General features: G+C 43.4%; 1 protein-coding gene across 2 annotated transcripts in view; it reads right to left on the reverse strand.

Annotated features, from left to right (window-relative positions):
• Positions 1 to 628: 628 nt before the first annotated feature.
• Positions 629 to 26,027, reverse strand: part of LOC311518471 (interferon-induced very large GTPase 1-like) — a 32,037-nt gene continuing 6,638 nt past the window's right edge. Inside the window, exons 1-2 of one of the 2 annotated variants that reach the window (XM_084624312.1) lie at positions 9,976 to 10,107; positions 629 to 8,027 (exon numbers count right to left, since the gene is read on the reverse strand). In XM_084624312.1, coding sequence (XP_084480438.1) covers positions 694 to 7,968 — 7,275 coding nt within the window. In that variant the 5' untranslated portion in view covers positions 7,969 to 8,027; positions 9,976 to 10,107 and the 3' untranslated portion in view covers positions 629 to 693. Of the gene's footprint in view, positions 8,028 to 9,975; positions 10,108 to 26,027 lie in introns of those variants that run through there. The other variant, XM_084624311.1, reaches the window with a different exon arrangement.

A 26,027-nucleotide genomic window follows, 5' to 3' on the forward strand; every position in this document is an offset into this window, starting at 1 on the left:
ATGTAACTGTACCCAGATTGTGCATGTAAAATCAAACATGGCAGTGTACATTAAATACTTCTGCACTTTAGTTAGCTCTCATGCTGTCTGGGCATGATGGAGCCCACCAAATGTGTTATGCGCCTCTATGATGTTCTGTCGTGAACCAAATCTGGCACATTCTGAAGTAGGCTGCCCATAATGGACAGGTATCTGATGCCATCCCACCATTGTGTTTTAGGTCTTCCAGGTTTTTTTTTTAATATCCTGCTTTCGTTGGGTTAAAGTCAAAGATAATTCTCACAGGGAAATTGGCATCAGATCATAACCTTTTATAAAAATGGTATTTACTAATGCGTTTCTTTGCTCTTCATCTGGCTATTTCTTGCTGAGCGAGTTAATCTTTCATAATATGCTCACACCAGGGAATTTTTTTCTTTATACACTAACACACAGGCAGGTGAATTATATCACTGTAGTTAGGAAAGCTACAAGGCTCTGACGTTATAATGAGGCAACTTCACTACTGTACACTGATATGAATAGTCTTATATTTCTCTGAGTTCTATGAGAGATTAAATATAGTTTACCTTGGATGATTATCTTCCTAAATCAAAATACAAGAATAATATTTGAAAATACAGTTGTTTCATACACTTTCAAATTAGAACAACGAATTTGCTATCAGGCTTAGAATCTTTCATTCTGACTAACTTAGAACTCCTTTTCCAGCTCAGAGAGGACATCCTTTTTCGTAATTTGTTTCCACTGAGAAGGGATCTCCCCTTTGCCTTCAAATTTCCCACTGTGCCAACTCTCTAGCTCTGCCCTGAAATGACACACAAACCATTTCCAGTAAGGCTGCACAGAGGTGTCAGGTGTGATGCTCCATTTGGAATAACAAGGTCCTGCATCCCGATAATTCTTGTATGGAATTTTACGGTCTTCATCCAGCACTAATGAGCAATTACTTGCGACAAGACTTGAACAAATGTCAGTAACTAGATGATTTGTTTTATGCCACCGAATGCCAGTTGTAGCTTGAGGACGATGGAAAGAAAGACTGTGATCTCCATCATGGTTCAATATGGTATTTGTGCAAAGAGCGTTGCAAAAGGGACACGGCTCCCAGCACCCACAGAGCTGTTCAGCTAATATTTTGTGTGGTTTTCTTTGAAATGGCTCCATGTCAATGACAGCAAAGTCTTTTTTCAGATTTTCTAGCACAGGATCCAATGCTTTACTCATTGCTTCCTTAAGAAATTCTACATCTGTCGTCTCCTGATGTTCAATGCTTTTCAGATCACTTCTGGGAAGGTCTAAGACATCTCCCAGTCTTCTGCAAAATTCATCTAACCATAAGGATACATTGCCACTTCTGTCTTTGACAACTTTAGTTGAGTCACGAATAGCTGCATGAACAAGATTCTGGAAATGATCAAGGGAAATATCCAAGAAATCCTTCAATCTTTGATCTTTCTTGTCTAAACAATAATCATCAACACACTTCTTGATAAATTTCTCAAAAAAGTCCTTTGGGAAATGAATGTACTGCCTGTATTTCTCAAAGTTTTCCTCCTCTGCCAGGGATTTCAGAATATAGATTTCTAGTTTGAATCTATTGGCATTGAGGGCAGGATGGTTAGACCGCATCTCACTGGCTACATTAATGGCAGTCTTGTCATAGACTGCCTGGCGGACAGCTTTAGAAAGCTTGGTGCATAAGAAATCAGCAAATGTTGTGATGGATGTGGCTCCTTGACAGGAAATCTGAAAACATTTAAAGAAATCTTCTCTTTTACTTTCCAGATAGATGGTTGGATCATTTGCTTTTTTAAATGCTGTGTGCATGTTTTTAAATCTTTCTGCTGCCATTTTACACAGATACAAGGATAAATCTATCTTGTAGTCATCATTAAATGTGTATTTTGAGTCATTGGGTGCAGATGATTCTGTACCTCGCCTTACTTCCTGCAATATTTCATGAATGTAACTTCGATTGTAATCCATTTTCTGCTGCTCTTTCTTGTCAATGTTTGCTATGACAGCCTGAATGATGCCATCAGTAACTTGCTGAATGTTGCTTTTGTCGCATTCATCTAAACTGTGGCTGAAAAGGAACATTTTTTTCTTCATGCTGATATGTTTAGAAAAATCAACAGAAAACGTATTCTTTTTTGGGAAATTCTTAATTTTTCCTAATAAATTAGTCTGTTTAAAATGCTCTAGAAGGATATTTTCTACATCAACATTAATATCAGACTCTTCAGCCTGTGGAGCATTTGAAGCCACTTCAGTCACCCACTCGATCCACAACAAGTTAAAGTTCGCTCTCAGTTCTGCTTCACCTAGTTCCTGGCCTTTTAAAGACAGAGCCAACTCTTTGCTTCTTTTCAGAAGCTCATTTTCATATTCTGACTTCTTTTCATCCAGTTTGCTTTGGTTCCTCTTTAGTTCAATAAGTTCTTCAGACTTCCTCTTAGTTTCAACAATGAGTGACTCTTTCAGATCTCTCAGTTTCAGTTCAATACTTCCTTTCCACTGAATCAACATTTCAGAGTCTTTGTCTTCACTGAAATACTTTTCTAGACCCTTCATTATGACACCATAATTTCCTTGAATTTGCTCTTCAAGGTTTCCTTTGGTGACTGAGTGCACTTCTCCATTCCTAATTCGATTCGTAAGTTTCATTTGCAAATCTAGTACGTGACTTCTCAACTGCCAGGTCCATTGGCTAAACATTATTTCTAGCTTCTTGTACGTTGCAATCTCCAGTGTATTCTTGAAGCTGAAAATAAAATTTTCATTTAACAAAGCATTCCACAGATCACTAATGCGGACTTTTAAACCTGACAGCCTTAAAACACTGCCCTGAGATTCTTTTTTGGCAGCCAAGAGAATCTTGCTTTTTAGTTCCTGCACATTTTTGCTGTAGCTGGGGTTTGGAGGTGCCATTGGTGGGTTCCCTTCCCAGAGGTGAGCAAAGTAATGAATGTGGGTGTTCACATCAAATCGGATAACGTCACTAAAGCAAGTTACATCACAGAACTCTTGCTGAGCTGCTGTAACAGTCATTTCATCTAGTTTTTCCTGGAAGCGTCTTTGTCCTTCCATATTCTGTTCTTTTGCAGTTATTTCTCCAACATTCTGGTGCACAAACAAACAACTTGGGGAGAGCTTTACTTGCTTCATTCTCAGAAATGCCTGGACAGCGATCTGCAGGACATCTTGCATTTCTGAAGGGTTTTCACCAAAAATATTTATCACAGTCATATTACCAATACCAATAACGAAGGTGGCTAGCTCGTTATCATGATTAAATGACTGTTTATTAGCCATCTCCATAGCCCGGAGCCCTTCTGTATCAATGACTAGTATATAACTAAAGTTCAAATCCTGTTTGAGGTTCTCCTCCACTTTAATCAGTTGCATGAATGCTCCTCTGGTGCATCTCCCTGAACTGACACTAAACTGAAGACCAAACATGGCATTTAGCAATGTTGACTTTCCAGTGCTCTGGGTGCCAAGCACTGAAAGAACAAACACTTTTTCGTCTCCTAACTTCTCAATTAATTTGTCCAAAACTGCTCCAACCCATTTTAATGGCACATATGACGCATCACCATCCATCAGCTCAATGGGATAACCTGAAACCATCAGGTCAGCTGCAATTTGAGGTAGTGCAAGAAAACATTCATCCTGTTGTTTCATTGAATCCAGAGCCTCATAAATCTGAGCTACCTCTCTCAAAATGTGTTCAAGGCCAATTGTAGAATCAATTATCGTATTTGAGAGTGTTTCTAATTTATTTAGCAAAGCATTTTTCAAGTAATCATTTTCTCCTTTTTTCTTTAGTTCCAGGACTTGAGACCACAATCTGTGGTATTCTTGGTGAAGTTCTGTAAGGCAGTCAGAGGACAAGTCATCCATAAATACTTTCATCCACTGCAGGAAATATTTTTTGGTGGCTTCTGGATGTGACTGGAGAAATTCAAGCACTGACTTCATTAGATCATTGAGAGGGAATGCTCTTTTTAACTGATTGCTTCGTATTTTATGCTTGTCTGACTCAACTTGGCCCCGGTGCTGCTCAATGCTTCTGTTTCTTTTCTCCTGCAAGCGGGTAAGTTCCTTGTCCTTTTGACACCACTTGTGCCACAATTCTCCTTGCAGAGGCAACAGTTTTGACTTTATCTCATATAAATTAGTCTTGTTCAAGAGCGTCATCAGAACCCGTGCCTTTGTCTTGGCTTTCGTGCACTCTTCTTCATCTTCATCAATGACAAAACCTTGCTGGCGAGCAATATTTGTACTGTTCTCAAGACTGCAAGTTATGTTTGAACCTGCTAGTAAATCCTTGATTGTTGTCATCAGTTCATCTATTAACTCTGCTTCATTTCTGTTTTTGATGGCTATTTTTATGTTCTGTCTGGATTTGCCAGCAACAACATTCTCTTTTTCAGCAAAAAGACAGATCAAAGGTTTTTGAGATTTCCAGAGGTCATGTATAATTTTCATGCCTCTCTTATCATTTTGATCAACATCTGATATGAGAACCACATTAACAGAAGAAATTTCCTGTAAAAATTTGACCTGCTGTTCATGCTGCCTTGCATCTCCATGCAGATTAGTGAATGCGACGCAGTTGTCAAATCTGTCATCGTCTCTCCCACCTGGACAATACCAGAAGATTTCCACAACCCCATTCATCAGGAGACAATCTTTGCTGCTGCCTTTACAATGACGGTGGAAAAAGATGTCATGTTTGTGATTACACAGCAGAGCATTCAGGATCTGGGACTTTGAAGAAGAAGAAGAATGACCAATCCGTATGAAGGACACCATGGGCATAGCTGCCTGATAAATCATTTTTTTATAATTTTTAAACCTAGTCTCCGTTCCTGTTTTCTCAGCACCCTTCCAGCTCTTTGTCACTTGGCTAAGGGACCAAAGAGGGAATTCTATTTGTGAAGTACAAGGATTTGGCACCAGAAGTGGGAGTGCAAACTGGCAGAAAGCGAGCTTTGTTGAAAGATATTGTCTCATGAAATCATCTGCACAATGAAAAATTGCCATCTGGATGTCCATTGGGTGTATGTGTGCCTGATCTGTAACAGATTCATTGGTTCCATGACTGATATCATTAAAAAAGTCATCAAATGTATCTGAGGATCCACTCTCATTTTCTAGGGTGGTCAGTGTATTTGTTGTTCCTTGTTTAGATTTTATGTCATCTTTGTAAACGAGGTATCTTACCCGATAGTCCACCATCAACAGCTTTTGCAAAAAGTAAAATGGCAGCTCACATTCGGTGCTGGGCTGGCTGTCATGTAAAGAGGTCTTGTAAATGACATGGAAGTCTGCTGTCCCCATTTTCTTTGGATAGCAACTTTCAAGTCCAAGTCTCTTCAGTAAATTGAGAAACTCTTGGTTTTCAATAGCTTCATACATTTTAACATTGCTAGATTTCACTTCAGGTTTTGATTTTGGTTGATTTGAAGGTTTTGTTCCTCGGCAGATGCCTTCTAATTCTTTTATTATACCCTGTTTCTTCAACTCATCATTTGTGGCTTCAAAGTCCCCATTTTTGAGGCAATTCAGGTCTGTTTCCAGTATGTCCCAATCACTGCATGCACTGTGCTTTTTAAGGACATTTGACATTTCAGTAGACAATGAGTTTCCCATTTGATGTTTCATAAAAGCTAAACGTCTGTTCTTTTCCTCTGGAGACGTGTCTTTACATTCAAATGTTACAGTCAGACCCACCAACAGCAGGAAAGCCTGAGCTCTGGAAACATCCTGAGCCCTAAGCGTCAAATATTCCTCCTGTGCTGTTTGCATTTCCTGCAATATGAAGTTAATTTCTGGGCACCCGAGGAGATACTGAAAAGTGTGACTGTCCACCCGGTATCCTGTGCTGGCTGCAATGGAGAGCAATAACAGCTCAATATCTGTCTGCTCTCTCTCCCTTAGAGCCTGCAGAAAGGAAGACAAAGCTAAGCTCACATTTAAGGTGGCCTTTACCTTTGCTACTTGCACTGCTTCTGCAGAGGACATAGGGTCATAAGTAACTTCCTGTATGTAATTCTTCATTTCCTGTAGGACTTGAGTAAAATCAGCAAATTCAGAGAGAGAGGTATTTTTTTGCTGCTTTTTTTCTTCATGAAAGATCCACTGCATAATGGAGGAAGATTTGGGGAAATTCTTAACTGAATAGACATGAGGGTCCAGAAGGCAGCGCAGTAGAGATTTGATGTATTCAGTATTTTGTGCAGGCGAATCTTTGCACAGTGAAACTGTATTTTCCAGGAAATCTTGAAGCACCTTATCCGACAGGCAAATGTTAATCCATGTACTGTAGTTCTTAGTTTTTGCAGTCAGCTTTTGTTTGAAATTGTTCAGTGTCACTAGCTGCTCTTCATCCCCAGTGACTTCCCAGGTCTTCATTTCCTCTAAGAATGATCTGGCCTCATCCACTGCACTGACTAATCCCTCTCCAAACAAAGTACCGACCCTTTGGTTAGTTAGGACTTCATAGGCATCTCTGAGGCTGCTGCTGACTTGATGAACATCACTAAAATCTTGTCTGTGACTGGACAGGACTATCTCCCACACAGGAATTAGCTGAAAGCCTCGGTCAATGACACTCCAGGTTTTGTTACTGGCCAATAGTCCAGATTTCCATGCTGTGAGTGAATCCACTCCAGGTGGGCCTCCTGTCTTAGTCACAAACATCTGAATCTCTGTTTGGATTTGTTTTCTATCTGTGCCCTGAAATGAGGCTTCAGAACCTGATTTTGATGCAGTAACACCAGCTGCAACGCCCCAACCGAAGCCACTATAGCTGCCCCCAACATAAGAGCTGAGCGCATCAGATGTTCGTTTCTTCACCTCGTCCAGCTGCTCTGCCCGGAATCCCTCAGAAGACGCTTTCCACCAGAATATCCCACCCAAGTGAAGCGGACCCTGGTTTACGTGAGACCCGAATCGGTTGAAGAATCTCCCGCCCCTGCTCTTCAGCATGTTGAGCTTGTCCGGCTCTGGGGTGTGACTCAAAAGCTGCTCGATCTCTTTTAATTCTTGCAGTGCTGCACTGGAAAGTCGAAGCTGAGCCTTGGGGAAGTAGCCTGAGGCCAGTGGGATGTAGTTGTACTTGGTGGTGCAAATGTAGGTGTGTTCTGAGCGGGATCTGTGGGTTTGTTCGGACCCTGAAGAGCTGCTGTAATCTGTGCTGGTTTCAGCACTAAACCCCCAAAATCCACCCTTGGCTGTGACGCTAATGCTGAAGCCCAGATTTTCCATGGTCCTGGTGAATGAGGACTCTGCTTCGGCAGATGAAAACTCCTTCTTCTCAAACAATGGCCCTTGCTCTGGACCAAAGAGCTTGAACCCTTCTGGGATGTCTATGAGCTGCTCTCGCTTCTCCACCATCTCTGCAAGCTTGTTGGTTTTGTAAATGCCCTGCAGGGCCAGCCCTCCTGATGCCCATCTCAAAAGGTCCTTATCAGGGAAATTCTTGCTCTGGGACACCGTCTCCTCCAGGAGGTCTAATTGTTTGTGCACATTCTCTATCACTTCCTTCAAACACTTCTCAGGTGGTGCCCAGTACTGTGGTGCTATGTCCATAACTCCCTGCAGCTCCTCCTCTTTCTTTCTTACAGCTTCCTCATGGCGGCTTCTGCCTTTCTCCTGCATTTCTTTCAATCCCTGAAGTGCCAATGTAGCCTGCTCCTGCTTCTTCTTTAGCATCTCCAAGCGCTCCCCCTGCAGCTGCTTCATTGTTGTCTTGCTCTCTGCTATGTTAAGTAGAGTTCGGAGAGCCTGCTTTTCCCATGGGTGCTCTACTTCACACTCCAGCTTTAAGTAGTCTTCATATCTTAGGTGTTTCAAAGCATGTGCGGAGGTAATCCCCAATTTGTCTTGTAGTTTGGGCAGCCAGTACTGTGTACTCAGTCGCACTTCATCGAGTCTCTGCCCCAGTTCTTCCATCTTGGTATGTGTTTCCTTCACAGGGGTGCCCTGAACTGGATCATCGTGGTTTATCTCCTCTGCAGAGAAGGATTTAAACATAGAGAACATATTTCTGTCAGTTCTTCATGAAAACATTTACCCTCCATCAGATCATATCCTGAATCTTGATGTACTGAAGTATTCTGACATTTTACCAGCGCTCACCCTGGAAAAATTAAAATATTGCGATCCCTATCCTATCCCCCAAACCCAAATACACACTGCACTAATCCAAACCACTGTCTATGCACTCGCCCCATAGGACTAAGGGTGGACTGGCCATTCCTTGTCAGTAGGGTGACCAGATGTCCTGATTTTATAGGAACAGTCCCAATATTCGGGGCTTTGTCGTAGATAGGCACCTATTGCCCCCCATCCCCTGTCCTGATTTTTCACACTTGCTATCTGGTCACCCTACTCTTCAGCAAAGTCTATGGTCCTTAATTGTCTATAGTTTTGCTCCATCCACCCATGCCTGTTGTTTTATTAATTTCTCCAACATGCAATCTTTCCTTAGACTTCCATTTTCTTTTTTCTGGTTATTTTATCCCTCTTTCCTCCCTTTTTAGTGACTTTCCTTTTATTTTTTTTAAAGAATTCACTATTCTATTTTGTTAACTTCCTTTTTTGTAGTACTCTCTCCATCCCTCATTTGATTTTCCTATTAAGTTGTATTACACTGTACCTAGAAGCCCTAAGCAAGTTCAGGTTCCAATTGTGATAAGAGCTTGTGTGTGGAACTCAGGCACAGACAGATTAAATGATTTGCCCAAGGTCCAGAGGTGAAAGTAAGCCGGTATGGTCTGGCACGGCGTATCAGCAAGAGCCGGTACACCATCGACCGTACTGGCTTCCCCAGGTTGGTGATTTAAAGGACCTGGGGCTCCCGACAGCGGCTGGAGCCCTGGGCCCTTTAAATCGCTGCCAGAGCCCTGCTGCTGAAGCCCTGGGGTACCGGCAGCAGCCGGGAGCCCCCAGGGCTCTGGCGGGAATTTAAAGGGCCCTGGGCTCCGTTGCGGTGGTGGGAGCAGGGAGTCTCTGGTCCTTTAAATCACTGGCAGAGACCTGGGCCTCTGCCACTACCCGAGGGCTCTGGCAGCGGAGCTGGGCTGTGATTTCAAGCAGTGGTTCTCAAGGCCAGTCCGCCGCTTGTTCAGGGAAAGCCTCTGGCGCGCCGGACCAGTTTGTTTACCTGCCGCATCCACAGGCTATGCTGATCGTGGCTCCCACTGGCTGCGGTTCGCCGCACCAGGCCAATGGGGGCTGCGGGAAGGGCAGCCAGCACGTCCCTTGGCCCGCGTCGCTTCCCGCAGCCCCCATTGGCCTGGAGCAGCAAACCCCGCCCAGTGGGAGCCACGATTGGCCAAACCTGCGGACATGGCAGGTAAACAAACCAGTCCGGCGCGCCAGGGGCTTTCCCTGAACAAGCAGGGGACTGGCTTTGAGAACCACTGATTTAAAGGGTCTGGGGATTTAAATCAAGATTTAAAGGGCCCGGGGCTCCGGCTGTGGTAGCAGCCGCCGGAGCCCCGGGCCCTTTAAATCTTGATTTAAATCCCCAGACCCTTTAAATCAGTGGTTCTCAAAGCCGGTCCGCCGCGTGTTCAGGGAATCTTGATTTAAAGGGCCCGGGGATTTAACGATTCCGCCTCTTTTGCTTGAGGCCCTGCCCACTGCTCGGGACTCCAGTGTACCGGTAAGTCCTTTAAGTTACTTTCACCCCTGCCACGGTCACACAAGGAATTAAACCCAGAACTCTCAAGTCCCATGCTAGTACCTTTACCAGAAGCTCATCCTTTCATTCCTCACTTGTCCTTTCTTTCTTATTTTCTGGTGTGCCCGTGTCCGTCCTCTCCTCCCCCCAACAAATTTCTATTTGGTCTTTTATGTTCCTATTTTTGTCTCTGGTGTTTCTATTTCTCTTTCACTTTCCCATTCTCTTCTGTTTCTTGGCCACCCCTCATCTGTCTTCCCGCTTAGTTCTACCTCCATCAGTCGCCTTGTCTTCCACAAAGGACCACAATTTCTATTCCCTCCTTCCAGGGCACTCAAATTCTGCTGTGTCTCATTCTGTATCCATCTTCATTCTTTCCTTCTCTTCTCTGGGGACAAGTGTGGTGCAAAAAGTGCCACATTTCTCACATCCCCTCTTCCCTTCTGGTCCCATGGGAAACACAGACATTCCAGAAACTGGTTTACATGGGCAGTAAGTATAGAAGGTGCTGAAATAAATGCAGGAGAGAAGTATCATCTTTCATTCAGTATCAAAAGGTTGAATCCCACCCCCAGCTGACCATGAAGTAAGCCTCTGTCACCCACTTATTACATTTTGAAACACCTCTGTGCTTTCCCCATGCTGTGCCACGCACTTGGGAAGCATTTCCCGTAAACATCAGCAAACCTAACTCACTAGCCTCCTTCAGAACCCTCCTTTGCCATGAGGCCCACAAAAACAGTGACAATGGGTAGGGTGCTGGTGTGCTGAAACCGCTGCCTGTCGTAGTGACTAATATTGTCTATGTTTCCTTGTGCTCCCCCGGCAGCCTGTCGGTGCCCATCTGTTGTCTCTTGTCTTCCACGTAGATTGTCAGGTGTTTGGGGCAGGGACTGTCTTTTTTCTCTGTCTGTACAATGCCTGGCACAATGGGGCCCTGGCTCATGCCCAAAGCTCTAGGCACCATGATCACACAGCTAATAAATAATAATAAAAGTAAAGCCTGTCATGAGGAAACTGTTCAGAAAAACCAAACCAGTAAACTGTGGCTTTGAACATGACTCATTTTAGTCCCAAAACTGCCTTTGTTCCACACAGCATCAGCTTCCCCTCACTTCTGCTGCAAATTACTCACATCAGAAATGAAGGATCAGATGGAGGTAATAGAAAGAATTATCTACAGTACAGGACAAATCCTGCATTTAAAGCTTCCCATGAAATACTTTATGACCTTTGTTTTGGGTCATTGTCACCCTTTTGTGCCATGGTGGTTTCAGACATAGGCACCAACTCTGTCGGGTGCTCCAAAAACATTAGTGGGTGCTTAGCACCCACCGGCGGCCCCACCGATCAGCTCCTTCCCCCCATCCCAGCGCCTCCCACCCACTGCGATCAGCTGTTCTGCTGGAGGGAGGGGAAGGAGCAGGGATGGGACGCGCTGGGGGAAGAGGCAGAACTGGGTGGCAAGAAGCGGAGCAGGAAGAGGCGGAGGGTGGGGGATTGAGGGAATGGGTGAAGTAGGGGCTGGGCCTGGGGCGGAGCGGAGCGGGGATTGAGCACCCCCTGCACAAGGAGGCAGCTGGCGCCTGTGGTTTCAGGAACTCTCAAATTATTAGGAGTAGACCCAGAAGCCGCCTCAGCAGGTCCGACTCCTGCAGCATTGCAGGGGTAGGAGGAAAGATGGGACCCAGCTGGGTCATCCCTTCTCGCAGCACCCCCTGGAGCCAGAACCATGCAAGGGTGTCCTTTGCAGTGCCTCCCCCTTACTCTTCCCTCCCAAGCGATGAAGGCTGGAGAATTAAAATTTCAGGGAGGAGCCAACCCTTGGAAGCCAGAGAAACTAAACCTGGCAGGTGCAGACATATCAAGAGCCTTAGCAGGTCTTGAACCAGGCACCCTCGGACACTAGTGATGTCATCAGACTGGTAGTCTCTTGCACCAACCCACTCCAGCCTGTCCCTCCCAGTCACTTCACCTCAGCCTCACTCCACCTGCCTTCCTTGAACTCCGCTTCTTCTCCCCGGCCCTACTTCCCTTCCCCCTTTCCTTTCTGGATCACCTTTCCACTCCTGTGTCCTTTCATCTAGCTAATTTCCTCCTAACTGGAGGCCTTGGATGAACAAGGAAAGAAAACAGAAGTAAGGAAACAGAGGTTAACAATGGACAAAGTGTGAATTCACAAGTGGCCTTGTAAATAATACATAGCTAGTAAATAAGAATTTAAGAATGGCCAGACTGCATTGGACAAATGGTCCATCTACCCCAGTGTCCTGTCTTCCAACAGTGGCCAGTGCCAGGTGCCCCAGAGGGAATGAACAGAACAGGGAATCATCAAGTGATCCATCCCCTGTCACCCATTCCCAGCTTCTGGCAAACAGAGGGTAGGGACACTTCAGATCATGGTTTTGCATCCCGGTCCAGCCTGGCTAATAGCCATTGATGGACCTATCCTCCATGAACTCACCTCGTTCTTTTTTGAACCCTGTTACAGTCTTGGCCTTCACAACATCCTGTGGCAAACTGCTACAGGGTAACTGTGTGATGTGTGAAGAAATACTGCCTTTTGTTTGTTTTCAATCTGCTGCCTATTAATTTCATCTGGTGACCCCTAGTTCTTGTGTTATGAGAAGGAGTAAATAACACTCCCTTATTTATTTTCTCCACACCAGTCATGATTTTATAGACCTCTATCACATGCCCCCTTAGTCATCTCTTTTCCAAGCTGAAAAGTCCCAGTCTTATTAATCTTTCCTCAGATGGAAGCCGTTCCATAACCCTAATAATTTTGTTGCCCTTTTCTGAACCTTTTCCAATTTCAATAGATCTTTTTCTTGAGATGGGGCAACCACATCTGCGCGCAGTATTAAAGATGTGGGCGTCCCATGGATTTACATAGAGGCAACATGATATTTTCTGTCTGATCATCTCTCCCTTTCTTAATTATTCCCAGCATTCTGTTTGCTTTTTTGACTGCCGTGGCACATTGAATAGATGTTTTCAGAGAACTATCCACAGTGACTCCAAGATATCTCTCTTGAGTGGTAACAGCCATAGGTACCGACTCCCTGGGTGCTCCGGGGCTGGAGCACCCACGGGGAAAAATTAGCGGGTGCTCTGCACCCACTGGCAGCCAAGCGCCCTCTGCCCCGCCTCTACCCCGCCTCCTCCCCTGAGCACACCATGTTTCCGCTCCTCCCCCTCCCTCCCAGCACTTCCGCCCCGCTGCCCAGAACGCTCCAGGAGGGAGGCGGAGGAGCAGGGAGGAGGCGGGGAAGAGGTGGGGCGGGGACTTGGGAAAGGGGGTGGAATGGGACGGATCGGAGGCAGAGCGGGGGCAGGAAAAGGCAGGGCAGGGCTTTGGGGGAACAGGTAGAGTGGGGGGCGGGCACCCACTGGCGGGAGCAGAAGTCGGCGCCTATGGTAACAGCTAATTTAGATCCCATCATTTTATATGTATAGTTGGGATTATGTTTTTCAATGTACATTACTTTGCATTTATCAACTTTGAATTTCATCTACCAATTTGTTGCCCAGTCACCCAGTTTTGTGAGGTCCCTTTGTAACTCTGCACAGTCTGCTTTGGACTTAATTATCTTGAGTAGTTTTGTATCATCTACAAATTTTGCAACCTCACTGTTTACCCCTTTTCCAGATCATTTATGAATCTGTTGAACAATAGTGATCCCAGTACAGAACCCTGGGGGATACAACTATTTCTCTCTCCATTCTGAACACTGACCATTTATTTGTATCCTTTGTTTCCTATCTTTTAAACAGTTATTGATCCAGAAGAGAACCTTTCCTTTTATCCCATGACAGCTTACTTTGCTTAAGAGCCTTTGGTGAGGGACCTTGTCAAAGGCTTTCTGAAAACCTAAGTACGCTGTATCCACTGGATCCCCCTTGTCCACATGCTTGTTGACTCCCTCAAAGAATTCTAGTAGATTGGTGAGACATGATTTCCCTTTACAGAAAACCTGTTGACTCTTCCCCAACAAATGGTGTTCATCTATATTAGATAATTCTGTTCTTTATTATAGTTTCAATTTATTTGCCTGAAGTTAGGCTTACCAGCCTGTAATTGCCAGGATCTCCTCTGGAGTCTTTTTAAAAAAATTGGCATCACATTAGGTATCCTTGTCTTCTGTTACAGAAGCTGATTTAATTGATAGGTTTCATACCACAGTTAGTAGTTCTGGAATTTCACATTTGAGTTCCCTTAGATCTCTTGCATGAATACCATCTGGTCATGGTGACTTATTACTGTTTAATTTATAATTTTGTTCCAAAACCACCTCTAATGACACCTCAATCTGGGATAGTTCCTCAGATTTGTCACCGAGAAAGAATGACTCGGGTTTAGGAATCTCCCGCACATCTTCAGCCGTGAAGACTGATGCAAAGAATTCATTTAGTTTCTCCGCAATGGACTTATCTTCCTTGAGTGCTCCTTTAGCATCTCGATCGTCCAGTGGCCCCACTGGTTGTTTAGCAGGCTTCCTGCTTCTGATGTACTTAAAAAATTTTTGCTATTACTTTTTGAGCCTTTGGCTAGCTGTTCTTCAAATTCTTTTTTGGCCTACCTAATTATATTTTTACACTTCAGTTGCCAGAGTTTATGCTCCTTTCTATTTTCCTCAATAGGATCTAACTTCCACTTTTTAAAGGATGCCTTTTTGCCTCTCACTGCTTCTTTTTACTTTGTTGTTTAGCCACGGTGGCTCTTTTTTGGTCCTTACTATGTTTTTCAATTTAGGGTATACATTTAATTTGAGCATCTATTATGGTCTCTTTAAAAAGTTTCCATGCAGCTTGCAGGGATTTCACTTTTGGCGCTGTAACTCCATCATATCCCCCCTTACTAAAGAAATAGTAAGAAGAAGAGTAATGTGTGATAAGATTGCAGCTGTAGTTTTGTATTCTAGCACACTTTGTAGCTCACGGACAGCTTGTGATCTATACAGGGCTTGATTCACAAGATTAGAAGCCAGTCATAAAGCGTGTGATACAATGTGGAAAGTAATGTGCGTGTGTTGGTGTGTTTTAGAATATGTACCTAATCTCACAGGTGCCGACTCTATGGGTGCTCCGGGACTGGAGCACCCACGGGCAAAAGTTGGTGGGTGCTCAGCACCCACCAGCAGCCCCTGTGATCAGCTCCTCCCCCTCCCTCCCAGCATCTCCCACTCGCCGCGATCAGCTGTTCAGCAGCGTGCAGGAGGCGCTGGGGAAGGAGTGTGGATGGAGCACGCTTTGGGGAGGGGGAGGAATGGGGTGGGAAGGGGCGGGGGTGGGGATTTGGGGGAAGGCATGGACTGGGGACAGGGCCTGGGGTGGAGCAGAGCAGAGGTCGAGCATCCCCCTGGCAAATCAGAAAGTTGGCACCTCTGCCTAATCTGATTGGTAATGATGTATTTTGGAGTTGTGGTGCATCCCAACCCACTGCCCTACCCCGGAGCCTGGTCACCTCAGGTGTAGCTTTATGAAATGCCCAAAAAAAGAACCCTCAGTGACAAGTCCACATTTGAACGGAGGGTTTGGATCCCAGAGAGCTGGATGAAGTGTCTCCCAGAACTGAACGAGGTGTTCTGGATTAAGCTGAGTGGAAAAGGTCTCGGAGGGAATCCCCAACTCTAAATTCCACCCAAAGAATTTTAAAAAAATGTGGCACTAATGACATTTGCAGCCCTTCACTGTGCTGGTACGTTCTGCCCTGTTCCCACAGGGCTGGTCTTGTTAGCTCTTCGGGGCAGGGACTGTCTTCTACTCTTTTGTTCAGTGGCTGGTACACCAAGTCTCTCTTCTCAGCTGGCCCTCAGGCACGGCCATGTCATCAAAATAAATAATAAGTTGAGAGGCGTGGAACCAGCTAGACACTTTCACAAGGCTCTTTGCGAGGTGTCATAACTCTAAAGGAAAGGGTAACCACCTTTCTGTATACAGTGCTATAAAATCCCTCCTGGCCAGAGGCAAAACCCTTTCACCTGTAAAGGGTGAAGAAGCTAAGATAACCTCGCTGGTACCTGACCAAAATGACCAATGAGGAGACAAGATACTTTCAAATCTGGATGGGGAGGGGGACAAAGGGTTCGCCTGTCTGTGTGATGCTTTTGCCGGGAACAGATCAGGAATGCAGCCTTACAACTGTTAGTTAGTAAGTAATCCAGCTAGAAATGCATTTGATTTCTTTTTGTTTCATGGCTGGCAAAATAAGCTGTGCTGGATGGAATGTATACCCCTGTTTTTGTGTCTTTTTGTAACTTAAGGTTTTGCCTAGAGGAATTCTCTATGTTTTGAATCTGATTACCCTGTAAGGTATTTACCATCCTGATTTTACAGAGGTGATTCTTTTACCTTTTCTTTAATTAAAATTCTTCTTTTAAGAACCTGATTGATTTTTCATTGTTCTTAAGATCCAAGGGTTTGGGTGTGTGTTCACCTGTACAAAGTGGTGAGGATTCTTATCAAGCCTTCCGCAGGAAAGGGGTGTAGGGCTTGGGGGGATATTTTGGGGGAAGACATCTCCAAGTGGGCTCTTTCCCTGGTCTTTGTGTAAGACGCTTGATGGTGGCAGCATAGGGTTCAAGGACAAGGCAAAGGTTGTACCTTGGGGAAATTTTTAACCTAAGCTGGTAAGAATAAGCTTAGGGGGTCTTTCATGCAGGTCCCCACATCTGTACCCTAGAGTTCAGAGTGGGGAAGGAACCTTGACATGAGGGGAGCTGCTGTGGCAAGAGATGCTCATCTCCGGCCCTGCCCAACCCCTTTCGTGGGGTAAAGGGATTTGGGAACGTGCTCAGCCCTGTCCTGCCAGGCACAAGAACGAAAAGATCATGAGAGAGATCCCAAAAATTCATGTGATGGGTCCAGTAATCATGACTGTTTAAAATGATCAGCTAGTGGGGTTTTCTTTGTTGTGGTTTTTTTTGGCCTGTCTTCTGACTTTTGAACTTCCCCTGGCCACTCCCAAAGTGTGGGTGACAATTCGTCCTGCCGACTGCTGTAAATTTAAAAAAAAAGAACGAGGAGCACTTGTGGCACCAAATAAATTTGTTAGTCTCTAAGATGCCACAGGTCCTCCTCATTCTTTTTGCTGAAACAGACTAACACGGCTACCACTCTGAAACCTGTAAATTTAAAGCAATTTTGTCCCCTGCCGAACAAGGTGTTGCTAGCAAAGCCACCTGAGATCGGGGCCCCGTTGCGGTAGGCACGGTACAAACGCATAGTAAGAGACCGACCCTACTCTACCCTGAAGAGCTACAGTCCAGTGCAAAGAATAGCGATGGGTTTGTGACATGGGAGCTGGACCTGGGACTCACCAAACTGGTTATGTAGAGAGGCTATCAAACATCCATTAAGTGGAAGCCCTTTATAATTCTTGCTGAGCTGAGCTGGATTCAGACTGACAGCCTCCATAACCATTAATGTGACACCTGTGAGAATGGGACTTGCTTTCTGGAAAGAGAAGTTTAGTAAATGAAGTTCTGACCATGTTGATGCTCACAAGCAGGGTTTTCTCCCATTCTCTGAACAAGGCAGCAAAATCTTCCACATGTTGCTCTCAGTTTCAAATATGGTGTAAGCCTGCCACACCTTGTTCTTAAAGGGACAACTCCCATTAACCAAATAATTTTTTTATAATTTATAACTGTGAAACAATACGAACACTACATCCACCCTCACTTCCAGATGCATTGTTTTGCGGTACAGAGGCACCACTTACAATTACTCCAGGATCCTTACAGTTCCATAGTTAGGGCTGAGTTCAGATTTGCACTTAAAGCAGGGATTCCTTCACCTGATTATGTATGAAACATACAGTGTGTGCTCTCCAAAGCTATGCCACTTGTTGAGTTCAGAATGAATTTTTCTGAAAATGTACAAGTAAATTGAATAATGTGTTCATGAGTTAAATTTGATTTTAAAATGGTTTTTTAAAATAAATTTAGCACAGGTGCCATAATATTTAAGAACATAAGAATGGCCCTACTGGGTCAGACCAAGGGTCCATCTAGCCCAGTATCCTGTCTTCTGACAGTGGCCAATGCCAGGTGCCTCAGAGGGAATGACCAGAACAGGGAATCATCAAGTGATCCATCCCCTGTCGCTCATTCCGAGCTTCAGGTAAACAGAGTCTAGGGACACCATTCCTGCCCATCCTGGCTAATAGCCATTGATGGACTTATCCTCCATGAATTTATTTACTTCTTTTTTGAACCCTGTTATGGTCTTAGCGGTCACAACATCCTCTGGCAATGAGTTCCACAGGTTGACTGTGCATTGTGTGAAGAAATACTGCCTTTTGTTTGTTTTAAACCTGCTGCCTATTAATTTCATTTGGTGACCCCTAGTTCTTGTGTTATGAGAAGTAGTAAACAACACTTCCTTATCTACTTTGTCTACACCAGTCATGATTTTATAAACCTCAATCTTATCTCACTTTAGCCGTCTCTTTTCCATGCTGAAAAGTCCCAGTCTTATTAATCTCTCCTCATACGGAAGCTGTTCCAGACCCCTAATCATTTTTGTTGCCCTTTTCTGAACCTTTTCCAATTCCAATATCTCTTTTTTGAGATGGGGTGACCACATCTGCACACAGTATTCAAGATGTGGACGTACCATGGATTTATATAGAGGCAACATGATATTTTCTGTCCTATTATCTCTCCCTTTCTTAATTATTCCCAGCATTCTGTTAGCTTTTTTGACTGCTGCTGCACATTGAGTGGATGTTTTCAGAGAACTATCCACAAGGACTCCAAGATCTCTTTCTTGAGTGGTAACAGCTAATTTCGACCCCATCATTTTATATGTATAGTTGGGATTATGCTTTCCAACATGCATTACTTTGCATTTATCAACATTAAACTTCATCTGCCATTTTGTTGCCCAGTCACCCAGTTTTGGGAGGTCCTTTTGTAGCTCTTTGCAATCTGCCTGGGTTTTAACCATCTTTAGTAATTTTGTATCATCTGCAAATTTTGCCACCTCACTGTTTAGCCCTTTTTCAAAATCATTTATGAACATGTTGAATAGGACTGGTCCCAGAACAAAGATCCCTGGGGGACACCACTATTTACCTCTCTCCATTCTGAAAACTGACCATTTATACCTACCCTTTGTTTCCAATCTTTCAACCAGTTACCAGCACCTCGATCGTCCAGTGGCCCCACTGGTTGTTTAGCAGGCTTCCTGCTTCTGATGTACTTAAAAAAAAATTTGCTATTACATTTTGAGCCTTTGGCCAGCTGTTCTTCAAATTCTTTTTTGGCCTTCCTAATTGTATTTTTACACTTCCTTTGCCAGTGTTTATGCTTCTTTCTATTTTCCTCACTAGGATTTAACTAACACTTTTTAAAGGATGCCTTTTTGCCTCTCACTTCTTCTTTTTCTTTGTTGTTTAGCCACATGCTCTTTTTTGGTTCTCTTACTGTGTTTTTTAATTTGGGGTATACATTTATGTTGAGCTTGTATTATGGTGTCTTTAAAAAGTTTCCACGCAGCTTGCAGAGATTTCACTTTTGGCGCTGTACCCTTTAATTTCTATTTAACTAACCTCATTTTTGTGTAGTTCCCCTTTCTGAAATTAAATGCTACAGTGTGGGGCCACTGTGGTGTTTTTCCTGCCACAGGGATATTAAATTTAATTATATTATGGTCACTATTACCAAGCGGTCCAGCTATATTCACCTCTTGGACCAGATCCTGTGCTCCACTTAGGACTAAATCAAGAATTGCCTCTCCTCTGGTGGGTTCCAGGACCAGCTGCTCCAAGAAACAGTCATTTAAGGTGTCAAGAAACTTTATCTCTGCATCCCGTCCTGAGGTGACATGTACCCCGTCCATATGGAAATAATTGAAATCCCCCATGATTATTATTATTGAGTTTTTTTATTTTAATAGCCTCTCTAATCTCCCCGAGCATTTCACAGTCACTATCACCATCCTGGTCAGGTGGTGGGTAATATCTCCCCACTGCTGTAGTCTTATTATTAGAGCACTGAATTTCTATCCATAGAGATTCTATGGTAAAGTTTGGTTCATTTACGATTTTTACTTCATTTGATTCTACGCTTTCTTTCACATATAGAGCCACTCCCCCACCAGCAGGACCTGTTCTGTCCTTCCGATAGATTTTGTCCCCTGGTATTACTGTGTCCCATTGATTATCCTCATTCCACCAAGTTTCTGTGATGCCTATTATATCAATATCCTCATTGAATACAAGGCTCTCTAGTTCACCCATTTTATTACTTAGACTTCTAGCATTGGTATATGAGCACTATAAAATCTTGTCTCCTTTTAGCTGTCTGTCATTATACCATGTAATTGAATGGGACTCTTTTTCATTTGACTGTTTCTGATCAGACTCTGCCTGTATTTTATCATTTTCCATCCTCTCGTCCTCACTAGGACATATTCTCCATTAATAGATCCTCCCCGAAGGGATGTTCAAACCACACATTCCTACACACCTGTCGGCTTTCCCCCAGCCCTTAGTTTAAAAACTGTTCTACGACCTTTTTAAAGTTAAGTGCCAGGAATCTGGTTCCATTTTGGTTTAGGTGGAGCCCATCCTTCCTGTATAGGCTCCTCCTTTCCCAAAAGTTTCCCCAGTTCCTAATGAATCTACACCCTTCCTTCCTATACCATCATCTCGTCCACATTTATTTTGTCCCAAATCATCTTAATAATAGAATAGTGCAGACCTTTCAAACTGACCGGATAGTTCAAAATCATTTATGTATTGGTTACATCTGATGGTTTGGGGTTTTTTTTAGGATTAATGGTCATTTTTTGCTACCATTCTTCACAGTAAAGTTTTCCCCTTCAGCCATGGCTGAAGAATGATGCTGTACTACAGATCGTTCCATGGCAAACTGACCCCTTTCAAAATGGCCGCCATCTCTTATTCTCAGTGGGACGGAAGCCAAGCAGTTCTCAGGGAACATAGTCGTGTTGACAGCATATGTGGCCAGGTCACCATCTTCCTGAGAACAGTTTGGCATTCAGTCTCATTCACTCTCAAACTCTTTGGTTTCATGTTTAATTTTCACATTGGAAATTTTAATCTGGGAATTTCCTTGTTTTTTAAAAACCATGTAACAGTTTAACAGAAAGAACATTATAGCGATGTTTTAATGATCCCCAAAGAAGCATTACAGATCTAGAAAATTCAGAGGTAAGGTTAAACTTAAAAGAAATCCAAACATGTCAAGGCATGGAAATGCACAGATACCACATGTACTGGTTACATCTGAAGGCACAGGTTCCCTCTAGAGCTAAGGTACAGAGTACCGAGCAGTAATTTAGGTTTAAATATTTTTCAGACATATTATAATTATCCCCAGACCTAATATACTAAACATGCTGTGACACATGGCTGGAAAGGGTAGTTTTTGCAAGCAGTTTGCTGCAACTGATGGGTGTGGAAGTGATTTGATTGAATTAACTCAGGGTGAATCACTGTATAGAGAAAGAACAGGAGTACCTGTGGCACTTTAGAGACTAACAAATTTATTGTAGCATAAGCTTTCATGGGCTACAGCCCACTTCATCAGATGCATGCAGTGGAAAATACAGTTGCATATACACACACACACACAGAGAACATGCAAAAATGGGGGTTGCCACATTAACTCTTTAACAAGACCAATTGATTGAGGTGGGCTACACTTCAACCTCCCTGGACACTCAATTACAGACCTAAAAGTCGCAATTATTCAACAAAAAAACCTTCAAAAACAGACTCCAACGAGAAACAGCAGAACTGGAATTAATCTGCAAACTGGATACCATTAAATTAGGCTTGAATAAAGACTGGGAGTGGATGAGTCATTACACTAACTAAAAATTATTTCCCCATGCTAATTTTCCCCCTACTGTTACTCACACCTTCTTGTCAACTCTTAAAAATGGGCCATCCTGATTATCACTACAAACGTTTTTTTTCTTCTGCTGATAATAGCTCACCTTAATTGATTGGTCTCGTTAAAGAGTTGGTATGGCAACCCCCATTTTTTCATGTTCTCTGTATATCTATATCTATATCTTCCTCCTGTATTTTCCACTGCATGCATCTGATGAAGTGGGCTGTAGCCCACGAAAGCTTATGCTGAAATAAATTTGTTAGTCTCTAAGGTGCCACAAGTCCTCCTCGTTCTTTCTGCTGATACAGACTAACATGGCTACCACTCTGAAACCTGTATAGAGAAAGCAACAGTTTGTTTGGGAGACTTGTTCCAGTTCCTAACTGCCAGAGTCTTTGTGAAGTGTATGGATCCACTGACGTTGCTTTAGAAAGACCTAGTGTGGATACCTTTGAAGAGATTTCAGATGGAATACAAATTGTTAGGGAGTTCAAACATCCCTATAAGCTTAACCAGCTTGTCGGGGAGACAGTGTTGTTGGGACAGGACTGTCTCCATGTTGATTCTTTGAGTATACAGTATGTATCTCAGGTTCAGAGGGAAGACTGGACAGCTAAAACTGCAGAGCAGGCGAACAGTTGTGCAGTTAATCTCTTGAGAATATAGGGGATGGCAGGTAAACTCTCATCTCTAGATATTTTGGATATGACTTGTAGTCTCTTAGTGGACTTGACATCTGATTCCATGTGGAAGCAGAGGTTGGTAATGGAAGGACAACAGAACTTTGAGTCTAGCTTGTTAGTGAAAATGGATGGTATCTCTTTAAGACAGAGGCCAGCCTTGGAATTGGTAAAGCTTGAGGATTTGAAAACTAGTAAACAAGCTAGTGTCTGTGTTGATGCAAATTACCTGACTGACTGGGGGGAGAAAGACTTGCCACAGTCATTAGCAAAGAGGATGCACCCAGCCAGCCTATGGATTCTGTTACACAAAAGAGTTCAGATTTTGACCCCACTGGACAGAGAGAAAGGGAAGCATTGAACCTTGCAAATAAAAGCTACAGGTTAACTCTAAAATACCAAAACCCCAAGGAAGTGGTTAAACTAAAAGTCTATGTTAAGGAAGATCCCGAGTTCAAGAAAAAGCTACAAAGGTTCAAAAGGGTTATTGAACAAGGTGACCTAAATAATGATTTGTCTAAACCAAAGGCTTGGCATGACAAAAAATGATTGTAAACGTTCACATGTGATAAACCTGATGTTATGATTGTAACTAACTTGTTGCTGATACTAAAAACTGTAAGACTGTACAATGTGCATGCCCTTTTGGAAAAGCCCTTGAGCATGTTAGGAGTGGTACATAATAGAAATCCGCGTGACTATGCCGTTTGGTTCAACAAGAACACACTTTGTGTTAAAAAGCCTCATTATGTTGAAGTTTCACAGCTGATGCATAGACACATTTCTAAAACTTTCCACAGCAGAAAAACTACTACAAGCTTGAAAGGCTGCACAAAAGGGGAAACGGAGGTACAACACCTCACAGCCTTCATGCTGAATACCGGACTAAGCGCTCTCTGAAGAACATTAATGGCTATGTTAAGTCAACACATAGAACAAACCCTGGAATCACTAAAGTGTTTCACAAAGTTTGGACTAAGTTTTTGGCTGGGGCCAAAGCATGCCTCAATAATTTGGCCTTACAAAGAATTCAATGTAAACACAGCTCATATCAATGTTGGAAGGTTCTTAAGGTGTATCCAGGAGCTCTAATTTCTCCCTTCAACACCAGTCTCACACTGCGGGAGTGATCCGTGGCTAGAAAGGGTTAAACAGTTTGCAGTCTGAATGACCCAAGCCCACCTTTAAAGTCATGTTAGAAAGGTCTGGGAATGATAATTAGGGCCATTCATGCTAAATAGGCTAGAACTTTGAAATGCAAACCTATATTCACAAAAAGAAAAGGAGGACTTGTGGCACCTTAGAGACTAACCAATTTATTTGAGCATGAGCTTTCGTGAGCTACAGCTCACTGCATCGGATGTGATGAAGTAGCTCACGAAAGCTCATGCTCAAATAAATTGGTAGTCTCTAAGGTGCCACAAGTACTCCTTTTCTTTTTGCGAATACAGACTAACACGGCTGTTACTCTGAAACAAACCTATATTGTTAGAAGTAATACTAATTGTGTGTATCTCAGATGCTCCCCTAAACAGACAGTTCCTGTCTGTCACTATAACTACTGATTCAGAGATCAAAAGGGAATATTAACATTTGGATGAATTTTGGGTAAAATAATGTCATCGTCTATATGTCTCTTTGAAGTTTGTAATAGACTGCCTAATGGACAAATTACCCTAGGTTAATTTGTGTAACTAATTACTGGTGGTGTTTAGAAAGCAAAAGCCTATTGTTTAACCAGGACTGTGTGGTCAACTGGATGCTAGAACACTGATTAAAAAGACCCTTGGGTGCTGATTCTGTCATCTCAGATCTGCTTAGACTTCATCAGGGGAAGTTTGAGTCGCAAGACTGAGGTCCCAGTTATGCTAGTACGCCCTGAATATGAGATTTGGACATTGGACTATGACCTATGAACTATTTCTGAAAGAACTCTTTGTAACTACAACGCTCACCATCTCTGCTATGAATCTGAACCTCAGTGAATTGAACTCATGTCTGTCTGTACATTGACCTTTTAACCACACTTGCTCTCTTTTGTTTTTTAATCAATTTTAGTTTAGTTAATAAGAACTGGCTGTAGCGTGTATTTGGGTAAGATCTGAACCATTCACTAACCTGGGAGGTGACGTGTCCGATTCTTTGGGATTGGTGGAACCTTTTCTTTTATAGGATGAAATAAAATTTACAGAAATTTTCATCATATTTGATGTAGGTACCTGGAGGCCTGAGGCTGGATCACTTTAAGGGAACTGTGTTGTTTGGACTTCTGAGTAACCAGCGCGGTAATAAAGAAGCTGTTTTATGCTGTCTTGGTAAATCTAAGTATTGGAATATCCACCAGCTTTTTGTGGTTTGGCTGCCCCATTCTTTGCAGTTCACCCTAATTGAGAGACCACAGCTGGGTCCCCACTAGGACCCCAGTCACACATGCATAATTAAAGTACAGTAAAAAGAAACCCAAACTTATTGTGGTAAGGACATGCACAGTGAGGGCACCCAAACAAGGTCCCTTCTGTCCTTTAGTGACACCATGAAATAACTGCATGGCTTCAATTAAGGTATTTCCATGTGTGTGGCCCCAGGTGAGATTAAACTGATTGGTAAAGACTTTTTTTTCTTTATTTTTCTTTCCCTGTATCCCTAAAAGGCAAATATAAGGTGGTTTGGGTCCCCAAATTGTGCATTTCCGTAACCCAATTTGTTTGGATTTCTTTTAACCTTAACTCTGAATTTCCTGGGTTTATAGTTGGGATAATTATAGCATCCCTGTAATGTACATGTAACCCACACATCTTTTGGGTGTGGGGTTCTGTCCCCTCTAGTGGCACCGAGACCACTTAGAGAGAGAGAGTGAAATGAGTCTGCTCCACAGCCTTAGCTACCAGCGAGTTGGCTTTTAGCTCATGCGGTAGAAGCTCATGCACTAAGCTCCAGAGGCCCCAGATTCGATCCCGCCCACCAACGACTGGGGTCTGTTGGTGTTACATACACTCAATCTTAAATCCCCTTTAACATGCATTTTGCCTGGGAATTTCCTTGTTTTTTAATTAAAAATATGCTACATGAACATTGAACAAGAAACTCAAAGCAAATGCTACCATGCGATATTTCTAATGATTTGAAGTCATTTTAAAAATGTAAATGTTTAGGGCCAGATTAATCAGTATGCCGGGGCTGCTTTATGCAGCTCTGGAGCCACAAAAATCAGCCAGAGGGTACACCCCAAATTTACACTGCCTCATGCATTCCCCCCGCCCCCTCCCAGACACTCTCGCTCTCCTCCTCCCTCTTGTCCTCTCTGTTCAGTAAATGTGGTGCAAAGAGTTGCTTAGAAATCATTCGGATTAATGGTAATTTTGGCCTTCATTTTTCATAACTGAAAATGTATCTGTTGCCAGGGTAAAGCATTAAAAAGTCTCTGAAGAAACTCATGAAGAGTTGACCACTTTCTATCAAAGCCCTGGGACAAAGTGCACCAACAAACACTAAAAGCTTAGCCCAAGCTACTTCATGATATGCCTGATCCCAGGGCTTTCCCAGCCATACATCCTGTTCCCCTCCACTCCCCGCTCACTGGGTCTCAGAGCCCAGGCTGCAGCCCAAGTGGGAATGTCTACTCTGCTATTTTTAGTCCTGTGTGCAAGCCCATGCATCCAGGGCAAAATGGCTGCCATCTCTCATTGTTACCAGTGGGACTGAGCTTACTGGCTGCACAGATTTAAGATGCCCTCTTTCAAAATGATTGCCAGCTTCCACTGTTTCCAAGGG

This window comes from Lepidochelys olivacea (genome assembly GCF_965140295.1).
Source record: "Lepidochelys olivacea isolate rLepOli2 genome assembly, chromosome: 3".
NCBI lineage: Eukaryota > Metazoa > Chordata > Testudines > Cheloniidae > Lepidochelys > Lepidochelys olivacea.